This window comes from Sceloporus occidentalis, unplaced genomic scaffold (genome assembly GCF_023333645.1).
Source record: "Sceloporus occidentalis isolate IW3139 unplaced genomic scaffold, rSceOcc1.0.p SCAF_83, whole genome shotgun sequence".
In the NCBI taxonomy this organism is placed as follows: Eukaryota; Metazoa; Chordata; class Lepidosauria; order Squamata; family Phrynosomatidae; genus Sceloporus; species Sceloporus occidentalis.
In genome coordinates this window covers 4,016,877-4,039,088 of record NW_028317063.1, presented here as the reverse complement: position 1 = coordinate 4,039,088, position 22,212 = coordinate 4,016,877, and the positions used below count along the sequence as shown (strand labels likewise).

The 22,212-nt window shown below is 34.6% G+C and overlaps 1 protein-coding gene across 1 annotated transcript in view; it reads right to left on the bottom strand.

Moving 5' to 3' along the window:
- Positions 1-4,365: 4,365 nt before the first annotated feature.
- The window catches only part of LOC149285202 (G protein-activated inward rectifier potassium channel 1-like), an 82,670-nt gene continuing 64,823 nt past the window's right edge, over positions 4,366-22,212 (bottom strand). The window contains exon 3 of the mRNA XM_089495690.1: positions 4,366-4,946. Coding sequence (XP_089351816.1) covers positions 4,366-4,946 — 581 coding nt within the window. The remainder of the gene's footprint in view (positions 4,947-22,212) is intronic.

The following is a 22,212-nucleotide window of genomic DNA, read 5'->3' as shown; positions in this document are numbered from 1 at the left end:
TTTCCATGGCTTTGTACAAATCGTCAAATTTACCAAAATTGGGTACATTTGCAATTCATATAAATACAAATGCACATAGTCTATATATTCTATATACATGAACTGAGATTTTCAGACATCTCATCTTTTTTCTTGGATAATCTTGATCATCTGCTGAAAAGGCTTCCTGATCCTCCAAATTAGAACAGAGAATGCAGTTTAAAGTTCCTGAGCTTTCCCAAAGTGTTAACTGCCCATGGACTCTGGCCATTTTTTATTTTATTAGTTATGGATGAATGCCTGATCGTTAATCTTTAAAGATAAGAGAAAGTTGCTGTATTCGAGGAATCATGCACATTTTTTGTGGTACAAAAGAAATCTGGCCAATATATCAGTTGAGATTGTGACATTTGTGTTGTGTTAGGCAGGCTATATTTTGGACTATTTTGATACCGATTGAAATTTGTATCTTCCAACCATTATTAAAACAACTAAGATTATCATCAACCTTTCATTAAAAAAGAAATGCATCCAAAGCTCCAGTCCGTACAGAAGATGTTCCTGGGCAAATCTGGTGTCTTTAACATGATGAAATGTTTTGAACTGTGCAAAAATTGTTAAGGTTATAAAAGACGGACATTAACAAACATACTTTTATTTTACTTTTGCTTAATTTTGTTCAACAAAAAAATGATATTTTGTCTATTTCCAGACAATCGCATGGATGTCTCAGATGTGATCAGCTAAATCCCCTCTAGCTTTTCAGTGACAGTGTGAAAATGTGTGTTTACTCATAAAAGCGAAAATATTACTTAATATTATTTATTTATTTATTTGTCTATTATTTACCTAATAGCTATATAGCAGGGCTGTCGGTGTCAGGTAGAAACCCGTACATGTTTTTCCATTTAACTATTTTCATTCTTAGATTCTTATCTGGGATAATACTGTTTTTGTAAAACAAATGGTGTAAATTTACTGGGTTAATTTATTATTTAATAATAAGCCAGAACTGGGTAAACCGTGCTTTTTTTTTAAGACAGAGGCTTCACTGTGGTTAGGAATATAGTTTAATATGCATTTTCAAAAACATGGGTAAATGGGGAAACAAAACAATTATGGGTTAAAAACAGCGGCAGAACATAGCACAGTCAAACAAAAAAAAGAAAAAAAAAGCCTCAACGGATTACCTTTAATAAAAATACTATATATAAAGAAAATACAATGGGTTTAATACATCCTAAAGAAACCAGTGCGAAAATAGAAAGTTTAAAAAAACTTTATTAAGTCAAATTTTATGCACTGCACACTGTACACCAGGTGTTAATACTTGAAAGTACATTCCACAATATTTTATGGCTATCTGTGCCATCTAAACCGATGGTTTATATATATATTTTTTTTTTTACTTTAAAATGCTTTTATTAGATGTATTAATTGATATAAACACATTATAAAAAGCAAAACTGCATTGTATGTCATCTGTGACATAGGCAAATATATGAACGACAGGGAGGAAAAAAATTATTAAACCCATCCCGCATAAAAATCCTTTTTTTACCCAATACGTTAATATTTTCATTATCCATAGGTTCATGTTCCTTTAAAATACATTTTTTGTTGTTTTAACTGTATGGTATTCATTTATATTGTGCAAGAATGATATGTTCTTATGGGTATACATATTCAACAGGCAAAGGTTCGTGGTTTGCAAGTAGCTAGAGAAATTGATATAAAAATAATTAAAAATTATTTTTCAGCAGAGTGAGCTCAAGGAAAGCACTGTAAGGTTTCATATGGCATAGTAACAACATATAAAGCACATATTACATATTTCAACACTGTCAGCTCTACTATTGTGTTTATACAGTACTGTACGCACTGCATCAAGTATCAATGAACATAACTCCCTCTAAACAAACATATACATAATATGTGTATGGATGTATATATATATATATATATATATATATATATATATATATATATATATGAATTCTTTATTCCTGAGTTTCCACAAAATTTGCCAACTAAGATGTTTTATAAATCTCATTCTTGGGTTACAAAAGCAATTACAGTTTAGCATATCTATTTGTACTCAATATAGTTATTTTGTGCTAAGAGTCAGATATATATAGGGTCAGATTTAGAACATACAAAACATTAGGAATACCTGCTCTTTCCATGGAATAGGCTGGAGGTGGTCTTTCTCTAATGAAACCTGTTAAATCCAATTTGAGGGGTTGGCAAGAGAAAATATTTAAGTTAAATGAATGAACATTACCATTCTAAGGTGTATTGTGTATCAAGCATTGTCCACCACCAAGGAAATTCTACAAGAAACAGGTTAAAGGAATTGTGCAAAGCAATGGATGACGAACGTCTGACAGTCAAGTACTGGTGTCAAGAGGCCCGAGAAAGATTGTTTAGTTTTTGTAAGACCTTGGCACAAGTGGAGTATGGTAGACATCATCTTTATAAAAAAACTTGTTGGGCTAAGGTGTAGAAACACTGCTTGCTGGAGAACTAGAAACTCATTGATTGTCCTGGTGAGCTTGCGTTCCTGCTGAACTAACTCAATGGTATATGAGTATATTGTGAAGGGGATCATAATTGTGCCAGGTACCTTCCCATGTCTTCTGTGGGGGCAGCTTCACGAGGAAACGGTACGATCCACCCATGAGGAGCTAGTCCTTCATACCATTGAATAAGTTGGGAGTAGAAGGGGAATTTGGAGGGGATTGGCTATGGCTAAACATGATTCCCTGCCCTGGAGAAAGAGGAGAGTGATCTGGAGACCCCAAGAAGCAGGGCTTCACCCAGAGACCTGGACAGTTCCCAGGTAGGATCATATTATTTTGTACGCTCAATGCTATATTTATAATATATATATATATATCCTTGTGAAACAGAACTGTGGTATTCCAGTTGTGCTTATCGGAATCTGACCTCATCAAAGAGCATGGCTTCATTAAGCATCTGAAGGCTTTATTATACAGAAAGCTTTATAATGGAGTATGTTATGATGAATGAATGAGCTCAAACTAATGATGATGACCTTACCGGGCAAGCCTGTCCTTCTAATTTCCCTTACAGGTCCAATTTAAACATAATTTCATATCAGAACAGGATACATTACAGATAATAAGCAATTTAATTTATTTTTTTTAACCAATGGGTTATGCACAATATGCACCTTACATCTCTATGGCTTTTATTTTCTACCTTCTTTCGCATTAACTTCCAAAATTGACAGAATGAAAAAAAAACACGTACAAGCAAAAACAATACCATATATTAAACACCTCTGTCTATGATAAGTATAGTATTCTATTTTCTCATTTTAAAATATATACTGTAACATGATAAATTATTTTGGAAAATAATTTAGTTAAATGTTAAAATGTTACATGTAGCCAAGTAAAAAAATGAGCATTATTCTCTTTTAAACTGTAACTTTTTTCCTGTTTATACTCTTCCATATCTTGAGATATTTTACTTAATTACATAATAATCTCATCAATCATGCCACACATAAATATTATAAATCTAAAACAATGTAGTCATGTAAGAATTTTAGGCTGCTGAATATATATATAAACAGCCCTTTACAATGTTCCTAATTAATTTAAATTTAATTAATTTAAGAGTTAAGATAGAATACCATAACGGAAAACCATTGTTAAAAATTATTTCTCTACTTAACTATATTTTAATTATTTATGGTCATTTTGTGGCTGCATTCCTGAAAAAAAAAAGCTAAAAAAACATCCAAAAATTGCAAAAAAAAAAGCCCACAAAAAAACACACCTGAGTGTAATAGAACTTTTTTTCTGTGATATGTTAATAGATGAGCAATGAATTAATAACATTTTGTCTACCGCCTAAATAACTTATCTTCAGCTTTCATGCTCCAAAACATTCATAGACACATACTATTCCTTTATACCAAATATATCAATAAACATAAATACATTAAAATCTTGCCCTTATATTTGACCTTTCTTTTGAGAGAATTATTAGTCTTAAAAAATATGGGGAGAGTAATGCCCCTTTTATATTTTTTGATTATACAATATAAAGTATGAAACATGCCATAAAACTATTTGTAAAATATGCACACTATTATTGCATGCTTGATGTGAGATTACATGCCAGTTAATATTACTGCAGTTCTACTAAGACCATTAAAACATTAGGTCTTATACCAAAGCACTATATGTACAATACAGTCTCCGCTTCTCCATCTTTAATATGTTTCTTTACCCGATCTGCATTTTGCAGTTCTGTTCATCAACAACAACTGCTTTATGGTCGTTCCTTACATGGTAACTTTAGGAATTTTTTTTTCCAAAGAATACTTAGATTAATGCCTATAAATTAATGTTATGTAAATCGATCAGAATTCATTTTTCGTAATTTGGGTGGTAAATTTCCATCCATCCGGCCACCCGACAGTCTTTGAAGTTTTGGTGGCAGATCTGCTACTGATTGACTCATTGGATCGGACATCATCTTTGTGGTTTTAAAGCCAAATTTATCCTCCGAATTACCAGGAACCGAGCTAATTCTTTGAAGTTTCAATGGCAAATCCCCCATGCTATAAGCTTTCTCAGAAGTTGTGGAGCTCATTCTGAGTAGTTTTTTGGGCAGTTCTTCTCTGCCGGTTATTTTCTGGAGTTTTGCTGGTATTTTTGTGCTAATGTCGTTAAGACTATCCAAGCAGTCTACTGAATGATTTTTCTCTTTGCTGTTACTTACTGCTGGTGCTATTAAAGGAGAAGACATGAGAAGCATATCTTCTTGCTCTTTAACACTATAAGGTGCAGTTGGAACTTCAAATGTTGCATGAAACTGAGAATAGTCTACTTTAAAGAATCCTTCCTCGAGAGAAATGACAGGGAAAAAACGATGACCCCATAAGACTTCATCTTCAGTGTATGATGTCCGTGCTTGGCAAGTCATACCTTAAAAAAAGGAGAAAATATGTATTAATTACAGAGCCAGATAGTGAGACTCAACATAATCAAATTAATAGAATAAACTTTGTAGCCCAATAGTCACACACCATAACCCAACCAGAAAATATTATTTATTATATGATTTATAAGATGAAGATGGATTATTTCTAATATAGCATAGTTAATAATAATATTTTAAATGCTTTCTATGCCCGGCATATGTGTTTTATTTCTTGCTCCATTTTGTATTCATTATTTCACATTTCCATAAATTACATGCTAGATAAAATAAATGTATTGGTGTGTGAATGTCATCAAATAAAACATATGTAATACCTTTGCGGTTTTACATATCTAGGGTAGCAAGCCGGGCAAGGAATGGCTGGCAAGTGTATCAGTGGGGCAAATACCCTCCAGGATTACTTTGTGAAGATTAAACTACTAAATTAATATTATAGATCACTACCATATGTCTCTTTTATTTAGCATGTGACCTTTTAGCATGTTGCCTGCCAAATGTGTTTCTGTTTGCTGTCAACATCCCAATGGGGTGCACTTATTTAAAGATTCTGCTCTATTATGTAGTAGTTATTTGTTTGCGTTAAATTGCAGTTCCACACTTAGCCACTAGGGCGTCTACTGTACTTCAGGTGACATCTAACCATTGAATTTGTTATTTTTGTGGTTATTTTATAGGTCTTTCGCACCTTCCCTTGTTAAAAATAGATGTAAATACTGTGCACTGAGCATGTGTCACAAATTTGCCATATTACATGGCCATCGAGCTATGCCTCCCTCCCTTGACTCAAATTTGCCAGCCATCACATGTGCATAAATATGCCCCATGTCAAACCTAAGACATTCATTACGGTTATCAAAACAACACAAGCGAGAACAGAACTTAATCTTCATAAAACTGCCTTGCATTTTATCTCATATTAATTAGGACTATTTGGAGTTTCCATGACTGACATCTTACAAGTAGTAATTGTCACTAAGGTATTTATTTTTTTTTTAAACAGATTCTTATGGATGAGTTGATTTGTTAGTTTCTGAATTCAAGCAATTTGAAAAAAATAGCGTAGCCGCATTGATTTTGTGTTACTTTTAGATGAATGGATGTTTTTAGAGGCAGGGTATACTACTACAGTATAAAATTCCCTAGACTGTTTTTTAAAAGACTTCCGTCATTGTAATTGATCCCATGGTGATTTGGTGCAAGACTTCAATTTGTAGCAATCTGTGAACATAATTATCTTAGATTGCTATCAAGATGTTTTGAAACTATTTAATTGCAAATATAAAACTCATCAAAAAAACCTGCTTAGTATTTTATGTTTAGTAGATACACAAACATTTTACATAAGTGTTAAAGGCTGTAATTTCTCATCGGTCTTATTACTTCTTGCAGTTTTGTATATAGTTTATATATATCAAAGAATAACTTAAATAAAAAATGTGGAGAAAGCAAATATAAAAGTAAACATTCAATCCAACCTCAATATTTTGAATATTTTCCAGAACTAGAATAATAAAAAAGTGGGAGAGCTCAATTGATTTTGATAGTTTCAAATCAGCAGTAATTATATCAGAAATGCTGAGACAGATAGAACCGGCACAATGTGCTTTTAATAGAACTTTGAAGGTGAGCTCAGCTAAAAACAGCATCTTCTGAATTCGCAAAAAATGTTCTCCCTAAATTCTACACTGAAATTGGCAACAACTTTTAAAACTTCCACTTATTTCCAAGCATAGAGTTTACTTTTTCTGTGAATTCTAGTTTTTGGTTGAAAGAAAATATACATAGATTTAGATTTCAGTGGCAATTTCATGGTTTACTAGACATAACACTCTGAAGAAGAACACTACAAACAGACACTAAGAGGCAAACAAAGCAAAGATTTCCTTGAATGGTGTAGCCTTTTGCATCTCGCACATTTAAGATTACTTGTCACCTTGGACCATGTAATTTTTTGTCCTTGAGGTACAAACCCGAACATATTATAAAGTATTATGAAGACTGTGTAGGCTCTGTGGACCATAGGAAAACCACGCATTGAGAAATCTCTAGGAAATATGTTGTTATTCTAGAGTAACCCGTCTGAATTTCCATCCATTACATAAACAAAACTATCTGAAACAGGGGTAGATAATCCACACGCTGTCCAAAAATAGAAAGGTATATTTTTACAGCAGCTCAGAACCAAATGGCCTAATTGACCTGTGTATTCCTCGTTATGAGGGTTTATTGCAAATCCCTACTCGAGAAACTGTCTTCTTGAACTCTAATAGAATCATAAATGGGGTGACAAATAAAAAATACATCATTAATCTGCTACAGGAAAGAAAGACAATAAGAAAATAATTGCTACAAACATTTTTCACGTGTCATATTCTTTAGTTCCATATAATGAAAGTGGATCCTACCTACCTGGCTAGGTGTCTTGAAAGTCATATTTCATCAGTTCTAATTAATTGTGTGATTTTTTGTTAACACCACATATGTTTTTTCTCCAACTGCAAGACGGTGTGGAGCAAACACTCCAATTATCCATTCAGAGAGGTCTCTGTGTCTGCAGCCTCCCATAATTGCATGCCTTTTGGCTTTTTCAATCTGCCTGTGGCTCAATCTCTCAATGGCTATTATACCTGTACTAAACTGGTGATTTTATTGCAGTACAACAACAAAAATGTATACCCACCGCTGGCCATGCCCTCCAGTCCAACCCACCTAATTAAGGCACCTGAAATGTATGATTTTTGTTAAGTAAGGTGATTTTATATACGTGTATATATATATATATATATAATACATTTTTGACACAGTTATGGAGTTAAAGCTTACAAGATGCTCAGAAGTATACTTTAAAACACAATACACAAAATAACTAAATGACAAAATGTAAACACACAGTATAAGCAGGAATGATTTCAATCCCCATGCTTAAATTTAAATTCATTGTACTGTCAAAGGTAGAAAATAACCATGTCTGAAATATTAAGTGTCCACGAGGTCAGAACTGATAACTGCCTAGAGCTCGATAGAGTCAGAGATTGCCATAGTAACCACAATACCATAGTAACCTTGTGCACTAGAGATCGGGAATATTTTAGTTAAAGATCTTGAAACGCTTAAGGGATATTATTCTACATAATATCACTATATTTCTGTATCACTGAAATGTTCATTGCTTGAAAATATAAATCCAGGAATTACTCAAAGCGAGAGAAAACATTGTATCATTGCTACAGGATCAACGTGTCTCTGTTGGAAGATTGCCTTTAGTTTTTGCCTAGTTGGGTCTGCCAAAAAAAAAGTGTAACTATTAGAATTCACATTTTTGTTAAAAAATGAGCCAGACACTTGGGTAAGACTTAATGACCTCCATTAAACCCATAATGGCTGATTTTACAGTCATGGTTACTGTTTCAGCAGCTTATTAGCGGATGGACTTTAAATATGAACAACAGTCGTCTACATTGATGAAATTTTGTGCTAGCTACGTTGTATATTCTATGAAGCATTTTCCAGATCAGCAAAATCCAGAACCCACAGGGCATTTTAAAAGGAAGTTAGAAAGTTTTAATAACCCCAAGAAGCATTGCAAATCTAGACAACTTTGAAAACTATACACTATACCAGCTGCTCATTATATTACAGCTTGGACCTACAATATACTCATTAAGGTACAATTTATGATACACATTACCATGCCTTTTATTTCTAAAGAACTTTGTAGACGCACAATCAAAGGTACTGTTAGGGCAACTTGGCCCCCAGTGGGTGTCAGTGTCACAATCTGGACATAATTACTAGCGAGTGGACTGGAGACAAAGTTCTACAACTTGTGCAGGTGGCATCAGCCAAATCGGTAGCTAAGCCATAAACTCGCTCAATACAGGTGCTGTAAAGGGGATTTAAGAACAAAAAACACTGTTAAAATCTAGATGTAAACTAACTCAACATGGGTAACCTGGGGGAAAGGCAAGAGAGGGGATATAATAGATATGTTCAAATACAAAAGAGGTGAAATTAGTGGAGGAAAAAATCTAGCATAAGGTCCTAGACTGAAACTAGATGGTCAGATAATTTTACCTAATAGTGGATACATGAAACAGCTTCCCTATGTGTTAAGATCAATACAGTTAACACATTTAAACATGTATGGTAAGAAAAAAAGACTGTGACAAGAGTTCCATTCGATTTGATGTTTTACAGCAAAAAATATTCAGGCTAGGTGGATAGCTGTTTATTTCTGCCCTTAATCCAGTTGGATCAAGTTCACAGTCGAATTGAGTTACTGAAGCCTAAGCGTCTAAGATAGAGTTAATGAAGCAACTTATATATTCATCAAAAGCATCTTATCTTTTTGAGTCAATGTATGTCAACTCAATCCCTAATTGCTGGATTGGAAATAACAGAATCTCAACATCGACTGAAAAGTTGCTGTTTGAGTTTCTCAAGTGCAGTCACCTGCTGTCAAGTTAAGTCAACTATTTTGACCCATAAAACTCATTTGACAACTAAGATTTTCTCCCAAATACCTGTCAATTTGTACATCATGCCACTGTGAATATGTTTTTTTAGATTTACACTGTCATGCTGTTGTAGAGATTTGGTAAGAAACATACTCACCAAACCTGATCCATAAAGTAAGCAAACATTAAATAATATGCAAAACATCATATAACAAGTAGGCTTCCTTTGTGTTCAAATAAAACATATTTTTACGGTTTGAAAATAATAAAAAAAAATAGCCATTTATTTGTACATATGTAAGTTATATAGTGCCACTGATAAAGAGCCCTAGCTCTATTTTTTATTGAATATAACATTCTTTCCTATTCTCACACACCTTCTTTCATGTAGTTTAAATAATACGATTACTATTCTGTAGTATTCATATAACAAAGGACCCTAGAACCGATAATAATCAACTCGATATGCCTTAAACCTTCTATTACAAGTAAAATGTTTGGCTTTTCCATGCGTCTGGCTTGATAGATAAAGAAAATGCTGTTCTCTGTTCACTCCAGCAGAAATTCATATCAACCATTGAAGATGCTACTCATGAGCAAAGCTATGTAGCCTTTCTGCTGCAAAGTCAACTAGACTTTGATGCATGCTGGGAAGACATGGACATGGAGAAGAACATACATAATTTACCATTAATAAAGGCTTCACCTCTCGGTTAGAAGCATTCAATTAAATTATATTTCAGTGAATGTGTTCAAAGAACATTTTATGCACTACACTAGATGTCTTTAGTGAGTCGGGGAAAAGATGCGCGGCTGAAGCATATAATTGGAGTAGATTTATGGACATAGGAATATGGATGTCTGGTGATGTATCTCTCTCTTCTTAATTTGTTTAAATACTTTAGGGCTGATGCTTACCCATCGTAAATAATACAAATGTTGCATTTGCTTACAGGGGCAATGGCATACTGGAGACCCTGATAATCCATGGATATGTTAAAGGGGGGCTGCCGCGCCCTGTGAATTACCACCCTAGGCCAATATATGCCACTGAGCACCTCAGGGTTTATGCAGTATATATATATATATATATATATATATATATATATATATATATATCACTTATCAAAGACCAGAACTACCCTTCCAATATATATTTATATGTTCAACTAGAAGAATGTTCAAGAAAGTGTATTTCTTGTATTTCTATGTTTTCATGTTTTCACTATTTATAGCCAGGGTATTTGATTTAATTTATTATCATATCATATTTTCCATTAACCATTAGCATCCCACGTGGACCATTGGAGAAGAATCCCCGCGCTGGTGACTCTGCACTTAAGCTCTCCTCTGTAACCTTAACCGTAAATTGATATTATTCTGCACTGTCCATTATAATGGATTTTATGTTAATTCGGTGGCTCTTCCTGCAGATTTATTTCTACCACAAAAAAGTATTAAATATTCCTAAAGATAAATTGATTCATAATGAAAGGATAATACAGTATCCTCCAGCTGTGGTTCCTGCCTTTCTGTCTATCTATCTATCTATCTATCTATCTATCTATCTATCTATCTATCTATCTATCCATCTATCTATCTATCTATCTATCTATCTATCTATCGATCTATCGATCTATCTATCCACCCACCCATCTATCTACCTATCGGTCTATCTTGTACTATTCAATGACCAAGTCAAGGTGTTCAAGCCACATAAAGTCTCTTTTTATGCCTCCAAACCAATCTGTGAATTTGCTCCTTGGACCGATTTCTCTTCAGATGGTTTTAGGTGATTAGTGGCTCGGCTCAGAAGTACTTCTTAAACTTCAATGTTCATCATTCATTTTTAATAGCTGTTCCTTTAATTACATTTTATAAAAGCAAAATCTGCATGGTCAACCAGTATAATCTTAAGACATGTTTTTTGATTAGTCGCTGTTTGAGAAAAACATGTCGCTGCTTATTAATATTCAGTTTCCAAAGCTCAAAGTGCTGGCTCATTTGTTAGAAGTAATTTCAGTGAAAGAAAACGCGTCATTTCGCCTAATTGTATATGAAAAGATGACCTACAACTTCTCGGGAGATACAGAGCGCTTCGCAGCTCAATAAAGACCGCTGGCTTTTGTCATGGATAAAACGCACAGTGTTATGTAACTACAATGGTTTGAGCCTTTATCCTCTGGCCATATACGCACAATTTGTACCTGGCATCCAGAAAGAACGTCATTTAAAGTCTCATTAGAGTAAAACAAGCCATAATTCTTCTGCATCAGATGATTTATCATCGCACGAAAGAAGAGAAATGAAAATCTGCATTGATTTATAAAAAATACTGTATATATATATATATATATATATTTTTAATATATATATATATATATATATATATATATATATATATATATATATATATATATACAGTGTTTGTATATATATATATATATATATATAGTTTTATATATATATATATATATATATATAATATTGTACCGGTACTTTGAATTTTTTTAAAGACTATGAGCATCAATTGGTATTTTTTGTCATCTTACATATATTGTAATTAATTATTATTATTATTGTTATTATTCAAGATGTTCCAGTATGCATAGTAGTTCTGAAAGGCAGTTGATAATGTAAGTAAAAATAAAAGATTAAATGCATTTATTTTCTGACAGTGTTTTTTTAGAATGCTTGTCAGAGCAAACTGCTTCACAGAGGAATACATTAATTGTGACAATTTTGGCTAAAAATATTATTTTCCTAGAGTGTAAGTCACTAACAGGGACACATAAAGGATACTGACCCAGATATATTAAAGAGTCTAAAACTCTTTGGAAACCCCAGGGGACTGTTTCCGAGACTGGAGGGACAACTTCAATGAACAAATTTACATTATTCTATCGATTCTTGTATATTGCAATTCTGTTAGTAAGTAGCTTAACCCATACAAGTTTAAACCCTTAGTAGTCAAAATATAGAATATATTAGTTTAGGTTTACTTTCAAACACACATCTTTTTGTAAAAATCAAATCATCAATATAATCGCTTATATTAACTTCTGGTCTCCGACTACCCGGAGACTTCTCTTGCAGGACGCGGCCAGGACTGCCCACTGATGTCAGTGGGACTTCCCGCTGATGTCGGGGGCGTTCCCGCTGATGTCAGTGGGAGTTCCAGCGGGAAAAAACCCCTTTTAAAGGAAAAAATGGTCAGGGAGCGGGGCGTGTCAATATTCCGCTCCCGTGACTATTCCATTCTATTCTATCGATAGTCACCCTTATTTTTAGTTGGGTCGAGTAATTTAATGGAAAAGCACAATTAGCATAAATAATATTGATGTCCCTATTTTATATTTCTTTCAGGTTAAGTTGCAACAAGGAAAAACAACTGCATCATGGCATGGCTACGTCTTATTCTGTGCTTTCCCTTTGGCCATTTATAGAACTGAAAATAAATCAAAAACATTTTCTGCCAAATTTTTCTAATTAACCACCCTGGACAATGCCCCGTTTATGTTACTTGCTAGATTTGCCACGTCGCCCTTAACGTTCCATTATCCAAGTGCGACTACTGCACGTCTACATATAAAACCAACAACAATAGTTATTATTATCATAGGCTCCAGGTTATTAGGCTAGTAATAGCCGCACGTTTATGGCAAGCAATATTAAAGCACAAGCCAACATTAAAAGCTATGGAGTATACAAAGGCGCTGTATTATTTGGAATCAAAAGTGTGTTTGAAAATAGAAAGAAAATTATTATCCTCTGCAAAGCCAGAGGCTTTGCTTTTGTTACACAGGTAGTCGCTTTTATATCCGTAAATAATTTGGGATAGCCCTGTTCAATTTGCTTCAAATAAAGGACGGCTCTGCGGACAAACTGTCATCCCTAATCTTATTTATTATCTTTTTGTAGCTATTGCACAAAGCTCTCCTCGGCATTACTGTGTATTTACACAGGCAGATTTTTACACAAGGGTGATCTGATTAAATAAATTGAGGTCGTGGTATATTAAATTTGTCTAGCTGCAAATGCCTACTAAGGTCCCTTTTCTGGTTAACGTATCTGTTAAATTGAACCAAGCAGGCAAGACCTTTGATATAGTGTAACAATAAGACACAAGTACCTTTGCAAACTGAGAAAGAAGAAATCTATAAAGAATATATGGATATATTTCTTATAAACACTTCAATAAAAAAATAACAAAGCTAAATGCAATTATAAAAACCCTAACTCCTGCATGATAAGGGATTGCAAAACAGACAGGAGGACCTTTAAGCCAGTTAATATTATTAGATATATTTCAAGTGGGGTTTTTTTGCAAAGAATCAACTGAACACAAACTAGTGGATGGTAAGAGGTTTTTTTTAAAACATTTATATTTGTTGTTTAGCGGTTTGTATTTATAAGAGTATTTCCATCAGTTGACATGACAATCACTAAACACCTAGGTAATAAAACATGGAAGCCCAAAACACACAGCTGTTAAGATTTACATCAAACAGACTTCTGATTAATTATCCTGAGATGCGTCCAAGCATGGATGCACCGACGGACAGATTATTTAGTGGCTATCGATTCTCTGTTGAGTTTTTCTCAAACCTTTTTGTATGTTATTTCAGCCTTCAAGTACGTCTTGGGGGTTCACCCCAAGTGTAAAGGTGGGTCCAGGTCAGGGATTGGCAAAGTGTCTGTATTTGGATACCAGTGCCCATGGCAAGGTCTATGAAGGTCTGTAGAACATCATTAAATTATACCTAGATGGGTACTAACTGCACCCTATCGATGGGTTGCTGGAAAATGTATATTTGGATTATTAGTTCCCTTGTGCAGAAGGCATTTGCTTTGCATTTCAGTTCTAGAGTACATTGTGTTGCACGGCCAGACTGATATGCTGTAAGTTGAGAATGTTTTCTCTATAATGGCATACCTGGGACATTCCTCAACAGGGACACACCATATGGTAGGCTACCAAGTGGCTTCCATTTTTAGTTGAGTTGTTCTCAATCCCTTTTGTACGTTACCTTGAGTTGAATCTACACACTTCTTCAGTAGAAGATCAAAAGCCATGAGCAGCTTGGAACATACAAAGATCTGCAGTGCTTAGCTGAGCTCTGCCCCATAGTGTGAGGCTGGTTACCTGATAACTATGTGAAATAGTAGGCGATGCAAGCTGGGAGAGGTAATGGGTAAAGCTGAGTGGGCCCTGGATAGAGCTGAATGCCCCTTAAACAATCAGATGGCAAGAGACTGCACCGGAGGGTTCCCAGATCAGCAGGGGTCACACGGTTGTTGGTCTGGAGTCCCTCTATAGGGTTAATTTACGAAACAGTGGCAATGAGCTGCATGGAGATGCAGAATTTAATTTCATGGTATTAACCATGTTCAAAGTACTGACACTGATTGGTGAAATTGAACCTTAATAATTAATAGTTAGAGCAGCGAGATTAAATTTGCACCGTAACCCAACAGTTACTACACCAGCAACAGTATCTGGAAAATATCACCCTGATGATACTGTTGAGTTTAGGAGCCGGCTGATAAATAAACATAAAAAGCTACGATTTTACTACATCTGTTGTTGCAGTTCAATCAATTTGGCCTTGATTATAACTTTATACAAACTGATAAGGGGTTTGAGTGGGAATTGTAGATACAACATTTCAAGCTCTAACAGAACAGATTATTCTAAGAATACAATAATCAAAAACATATTATTTTATGCAAATCGCAAGCTATTCCAATCTGAAGAGTACATCAAATGCTGTTTCTAAACATAAATACCATTACACAAATTTATACTATAATGATGACATCTGCCTTCTACAAATCTGTGTCAAATCATACACAAAATACCAATTCTACTTGAAAATAAGAGATACAATGCATCATATGCAGAGTATGGTGATTATAGGAGCTGATTACAGAATGATTATTATGTTGGTTATTTAGGTGATTGACCCTTGTGGGCATTCAAGCGAAATGACAAAAGGTACACATATATAATATACATCATACATCATACATCAAATCATAGTGGAAATATGGTGGACATTACATATTATATTCTCCCTGTCCAAAAGCTCATTTTTAATTAATGTAAAATGTTTATAAAATGGTGAAATATTACAATTTAACACACACATAAATATATATAATGTATATATACTGTATATATATATATATATATGTATATGTATATATTTTTATATAACTTTTCTAGACTATTACTTAAGTAGATAAAAATATGTATTTTGCTATATATTATGTATTTTATTATATACTATGCACATTTCTATGCATAAAATAGTTAATGAAATAGCCTTTTATTCACAGTGGTTTTAAATCCACAGATTGGAGTGAAACAGATTCATTTCTATAAAACAACATGGTTTAAGAAAGAACATGACCCATTAATCCTTCTGTATTCGTATCAATTTATCAGGTACCAAGCACATCGCTGATATCGCAAAGTGCCGTAGGGTAAAAGACTAGAGACATCTGATACATTAGATACCCTGGCATCGAAAGCAGAATGTTAATAGAACACGACTGCAGTGGAATGATTACATAATATGACTGGTAATCCTTATGAAATATATTGTTATTCCGAATGTCTGTCATGGTTAGTCTAAGTAGTCGTTAGAAAGAGTATTACAAAAACAAGGACATTTCGTTGTGTTTTGATGATGAAAATTCAGTCAACACAAGTCTTAAGATTATAGACCAAAGTTATTTGGTAAGCAGTAAGCATCTGCCATTTGTATTTTTGGTACCATTAATTTTGGGCATGGCGGAAACTTGTTATTTTAGTTGACGTATTTTATCTGACATTGAAATATAGAATTTGATGGCAGTTAAGAACCATTCAACCCATCTAGTCTGCCCATAAAGTAACGTAATGTAAGTAATATATGTAAATCAGTTCAGCTCATTCTGTTTCATTCATATGGTAAACTCTTAAGAAAGTAAATGTGGCGAGTTGGTGTTATTAAGTCTTACAAAAAAAAGCTTGTTTTTGCGCTTACTGGGAAAGCAAGTGAATGCATGGTTGCGTGACCTTAGCACAGGTATGTGAACATACTGTAATTAGGGAGCGTGTGTGTAGCTGCATTGTCTTAAAGTGAAGATTCTTCACCACTAATTAACGCTAGAGGCACAATTCCATCTTCTTCTATTAAAACAAGCACATATCACACTCGCTAATTCTAACAATATTGGAAAATTGGCATTTTTCTCCAAAACCTCTTTACATTTTCCATCATATACATGTTACATATCTCCTTTGCATGATATGACTGTACAGCACCTCTCAGCATAACCAATGCAAAGAAAAATTGTTAAAATCTTACTTTACAAGGCTTTTAGCTAGTCTATAAGTGACTCAAGTGCCTCTTCCAATTTAACGTTGACACATTCAAAACGAAAATATTTAGGTCAAACATGAGAATCCGTTCGGGAACATATGAAACAATAAAATTATTTAAATGCAGTTATTTAATACGACTGTGAATATAATATAACATTAAAATGCCATGTTTAGTGTGTAAATAGTATCAAAAAGGTATATTTGTCTTTGCTAATTAAACTTGTCAAACGTTACATTATCATTTGTGTAGTCGACCTGTTACGTGTACAGTTTGATTGATTTTCAAATGTACTCACAGTTGTGATAGAAGATATAAAGTCATCATATAAATGATTTAGTACCTTCATTAGGGAAACCGTCTCAACAGCCCGATATGCAGGCATCGGAAAAATTCTACTTGGATCTTTTCCTTACAAGACTTATAACCGTTAAACATACCGAGGTGAAGAAAACATAATCTCCAAAATAATTTAAGACCTCACATCTAATGGGCATCAGACACTTTTATAAAGCAATTTGCATATTAAACCAACACGGCTTTCACAGCTACGTAAAGAGAGTTTACTGAACGCTGGATAAACATCTAAATGAATATTTATAACTCAGGCTCAAATAATACCCTCAAATGGTGTATCTTTTATTATTAGAGAATGTTATTTGTTAGAAACATGAACATTCTCCCCTATGGATTATAATAAGATTTGGAAGTTTATATTCTGTAAAGTGTTCTTATTATAGTTGAATAATTACTCACAAATGAGAACATAAGCTCAAGGTGGTGGAATTATTCAAATAATAATAATAATAATAATAATCATAATAATAATAATAATACAAAAATATAATAAATCCTAATAATGGGAGTTATTTTTATGACCTTCATTGTTCAGAAGGCATAAAAACCCCATTATTTCTTAGTAATATACAGCTGTGTATTTGTTGTTTTGAAACACATTATTTTTTTAAAAAGCCCAAGGCACCTCGTGCTTCCCATCATAACATCAAAAAATGGTGTTCCAGAGGTGGTAGGGCGACAGTGGAGATCAGATCGCTTTTTTTCCTCTTGGTAGAATTCCCACATGGGCATATGCAGCTCCTTCCCCCCCTGGCCTAAGCCTTGCCTAAGCCTAAGGGAAGCCTTAGGTCTTCAAGGAGGGTGGTGGGAACCCTCAAAAAAAGGTTTTCCGGGACCCAGCTCCACTGTGGTGTTTTTGTGACACATTTTGCATTCATGGTTAAGTCTACAACGTTTCAGCTTCCCGCATCATGGAAAGTTAGAGATCTTGCTGGCCTTGAACAGTTGTAGTGAGATATCATAGAGATATCACATAGCTCATTGGGGTTCTTTGAGTATCTCTGTGGTATTTTCTGTCGGGTACAAGAAGACCTCAAGCTCTTCACGATTCAAGAAGCAGGAAGCACAGAAAAGGTTTTATCTGCTAAACGAAAGCAGCAGGAACTGTCAGAAATGGTAAATGCACATAGAATAACACGGGCATGTAGTTAAGAAGGAGAAAAAAATAATACATGTTCCTGCTATGATTATTCCGTGTTTTTCAAGCAATACATAAATGTATACATTTAGCAGAACCAGGAAAACCGGATGACTTGGTAAATGTCAGTTTGCTTGCTTTGTTGTTATTGTTTCCATATTTATAAACAGCTAGGAGGAAACCCCATTAAAGCGGTTTTTAGACGGAGTGAAATGCTCGCCCTAAAGAGGAGGGTAGGTCAAATGTGATTAAAGCTAAATTTGCTAGATGCTGACATATATATTAATGGCGATAGGAGATGCTGGGGAAATAGCAGACTTGCAAGTGGAATGTCTTGTATTTTGTTTTAGGGTGAATCAGTGTTGTGATTTATAGGAACTTGTGGCAGTGTTAATTACCATGTTTTCATTTCAAGCTCATATCGCAGATAATTCGACGTGATTACATAAACAGTCCTTCTCTAATTACGTATTTCTATTTCCTTCTGGGAGATTTCAAATGAGTGTTTATAACATTTACCATAAGTGCAGATCAGTTCAATAGGGCGTAATTTGGAAGGAGACTTTCAAATGTCAATAGGATTGATTTAATACGGTAATTGGTGTCGGAGTGAAGCTCCTTCTTGACTAATGCTTTCGTTATGACACTGAACGCGTGATTACCATCAACAAATTTTGTTTCTGAGCAGGAATCTGGAGGACTCTGGCCTCTCTTATAACACGAGGACTCTTCAACTGATCACCAGTGGAAAGAGAACAAATGTATTTATGGCCTAAAGGACCACATTATGATACCTGGGAACTTTCTATGGTAGGCTGATACCTGGTGCTCCCCCACTTCTGGTGAAGGGTCAGAGTTAGCCTTAAGTGGGCGGGGAGAGGAAGAGGAAGAGGAAGTGGGCAGGCGATGGGCCTGACCAAATACCGTTCCCCCGGTTCGGAGAAAGAAAAATCTGACCCGGAGACCCGGTTGGAACCCAGAGAGTTCCCAGATATGATCCTCATGTAATTTGGAATATTGACATTATAATTCCTAAACTTAACATTTAAAACACTTTTTAAGGTCTATTAACAGAAAATGTTTGTGTAACTAGTAAGTCAAGCATTATATTGTGTCGTTAATAAAACAGTTTTCCTGCCTCATATAAAAAGAATGAGTTACTTTTAGCCATGTTCAACCGGCCACATCGTTCTTAATTGTGTGGACACACCAACGTTTCATTGCTTAACTGTGAGTTTGGAACATTGTAACACACTAACTGGGCTATGCATTACCAAGGGGTGAACTGTTCCTGCTTCAAGCAGCCAATCAGCAGCAAGAATTGCTGGACCACAGAGGAGGAGCTGCAGCTTCTACCTAAAGGATGTGTGTTTTATTCACTTTGTATAATGCATATTAAAGTACTCACATAGTACTATAATACCCATTCTTCTTTAGTGGGGTTGTCAAGGACATTAAACTGTTTCTTTAACCCCTTGATTGACCCCAATGAAAATGCATTGTTTTCAATGGGTTTTGGGAACGCCCATTGTCCTTAAGGGGTTAAAAATCTTTTATGCCATTAGATATCTCATTTTAAAATGTAATATTAGTAAATGCAGTAATGTTTTTACCAAAGACAAAATACTTGCAGTAACCTAGTTTCAAATTTTTATGAATAAAAAGAATATTAATAAAGATTCTTAGCAAAATATAAAAAATATATATAAAAAATATATATATAGTGATTAAGAAAGAAACATACCAATGATATACCTTATGTTGGTTTTAGAAATTCTACATTTCTACAAATTTACTGACAAAAGATTCACTGTTAATAGCTGAATCTTACATGAAGATGTATGACCTGAATAATTACATTAAATTATTATTAGCTCAATCTTTCAGTTTTACCGTGACAAATACATCTAATGATGGCCATTATTTTTTAATAGTTTCATGGCAATATTTCAAGAAATAGGGCCTTAAGATAATATTTAACCTTTCAAAATATAATCTACCATGCTCTACAACTCACAGATTTGTTCCCTTTATTTCCTAATGCGGAATTTAACACTTTTTACAATTAAATGAAACATTACAGTTATATCATTAGTAGCGCCATTGAATACCTGAACCTTTCCCAGAAGTGCTTTTATTAAACATGCAACTTTTTACCTAATTTAGATATTTTCCAGGGAATGCTTAATTGTCATTTGCCACAGAGGTGGTACTGATAGGTTGTTGCCATAGAAACTAGCTACATAAACGCCTCTGTTGTGTTGTTATGCAATTTAACCTTCATGGGAATGAAACATTAATGGATCTGCAATGGTTTACTTGCTTAACATGCTAGAGATCTTACATAATGTAAAGAGGAACCTTTAATGCTTTTGTTCATCGTACATAACCATCATAACAGTCTAGAAGTAATGAAAGTTTTCGGCACCGTCGACATAATTACTTAATACCAGTTAACACATCATTTACCAATCAGTTTATCTTAGCGCTGGCACTTTAAGGCCAGTGGCTGTCTACTGAGGTAGGTTTATCCAGCACAGTAAATCATGTTGAACACAACTAAAAAAACGGAACTGGGATTTCAGAAACCTCACCCGGGAGACTCTATACGATACTGAATATTACATTTGTTTTTGTTAAGTTGCTGTTCCACTTAGACATAATGAAAAAAGCACTTGGACCTGAGGTCCGACAATCATTGCCACTGAAGTAGCCAATCAATGGCATGAAAGTGCTCTCATTGAAATCAAAGGGAGCTCTTTCCACTAACGAGCACAAGGGTCTTAACAGATCCCCACACACAGCATTTGCCGAGCCAGCGCCGGAGTGGACTGGCAGTAAGTACATAACGTACATTGGGGTGCGCCAAACATATCTCCTGCACAAAAAATAGCAGAGGATGCGTTAAAGAGACAAATGCGTATGGGGCAGGGGGTTCTGGAGAATATCTTGTGGATTCTAGACAAGGTGTTTATGGTCTGGGATGTACGTTTAAAAATGTACCCATTAAAGCAGCACTAATCGCACATCACATTGAATCGCTTAGTAGACGTTGTTTTCTATTGATTACGATGTAGCTATAGTAGGTTGGATCAATTTAGTGGGTTAAATCACAAACCATGCATTTTTAAACCCTTTTAAATTAAGGTTTAGATGTTAAATTGGTCATTAAATGGAGCCCATGTTACCTTTGCCATTTTTTTTACAATGCGTTGAATTAAGATTTTGGACCATTGATTGGGGGGGGTTATAGCCTTTGTGTCTAGTGGTGCCTGCCACGTAAACTTTGGAGAGCTAAGTTATAGTTGCCAGCCCCCACACTGCCATGGAGACCAGGATGACTTAATTCTGTCCAATCCAGACTCACAATATGATTAACCCCTTTGTGACAAGCCAATTTACAAAGCCACTGTAGAAAACCATATCACTGCAAACCATTACCGAGGCCCCTGGCAGGAACGGGTTAAAGGTCATCTAGCATAGATTCAGAAAGAAAAAATGCCTCTTAGCAAAGAGAGATAGAGCGTTCTCCCTGTACGCTACCCCTGGGCATGAAGGGATATGACCACGTGATAACAACAACATAAATATTTTTCATAAGGAAATCCAAATGTATTTTTGGGTAACGTATCTGGTACATCCTGTATTAAAACACTTTTTTAAATGTGTTTTTTTAATTATCATTCAAATGATCTAAAAAAAGGACAGAAATAACCAATTTCTTATTTTATACAAGACGCGTGTAGGCAATCAAAAATATAAGCTTCTTTGATGTAACGTATCAAATATGCATGTTCTGCTGCAAAACAGGCAGAATGAGCAAGTTCGAGAAGCAGTCGGAAGGAAAACACAGCTCGCTTATAACCAAGTAGAGGGTTTCTATTAGCATTGCCATGGTAACTCCTAATGATGGGTACTTGTAACA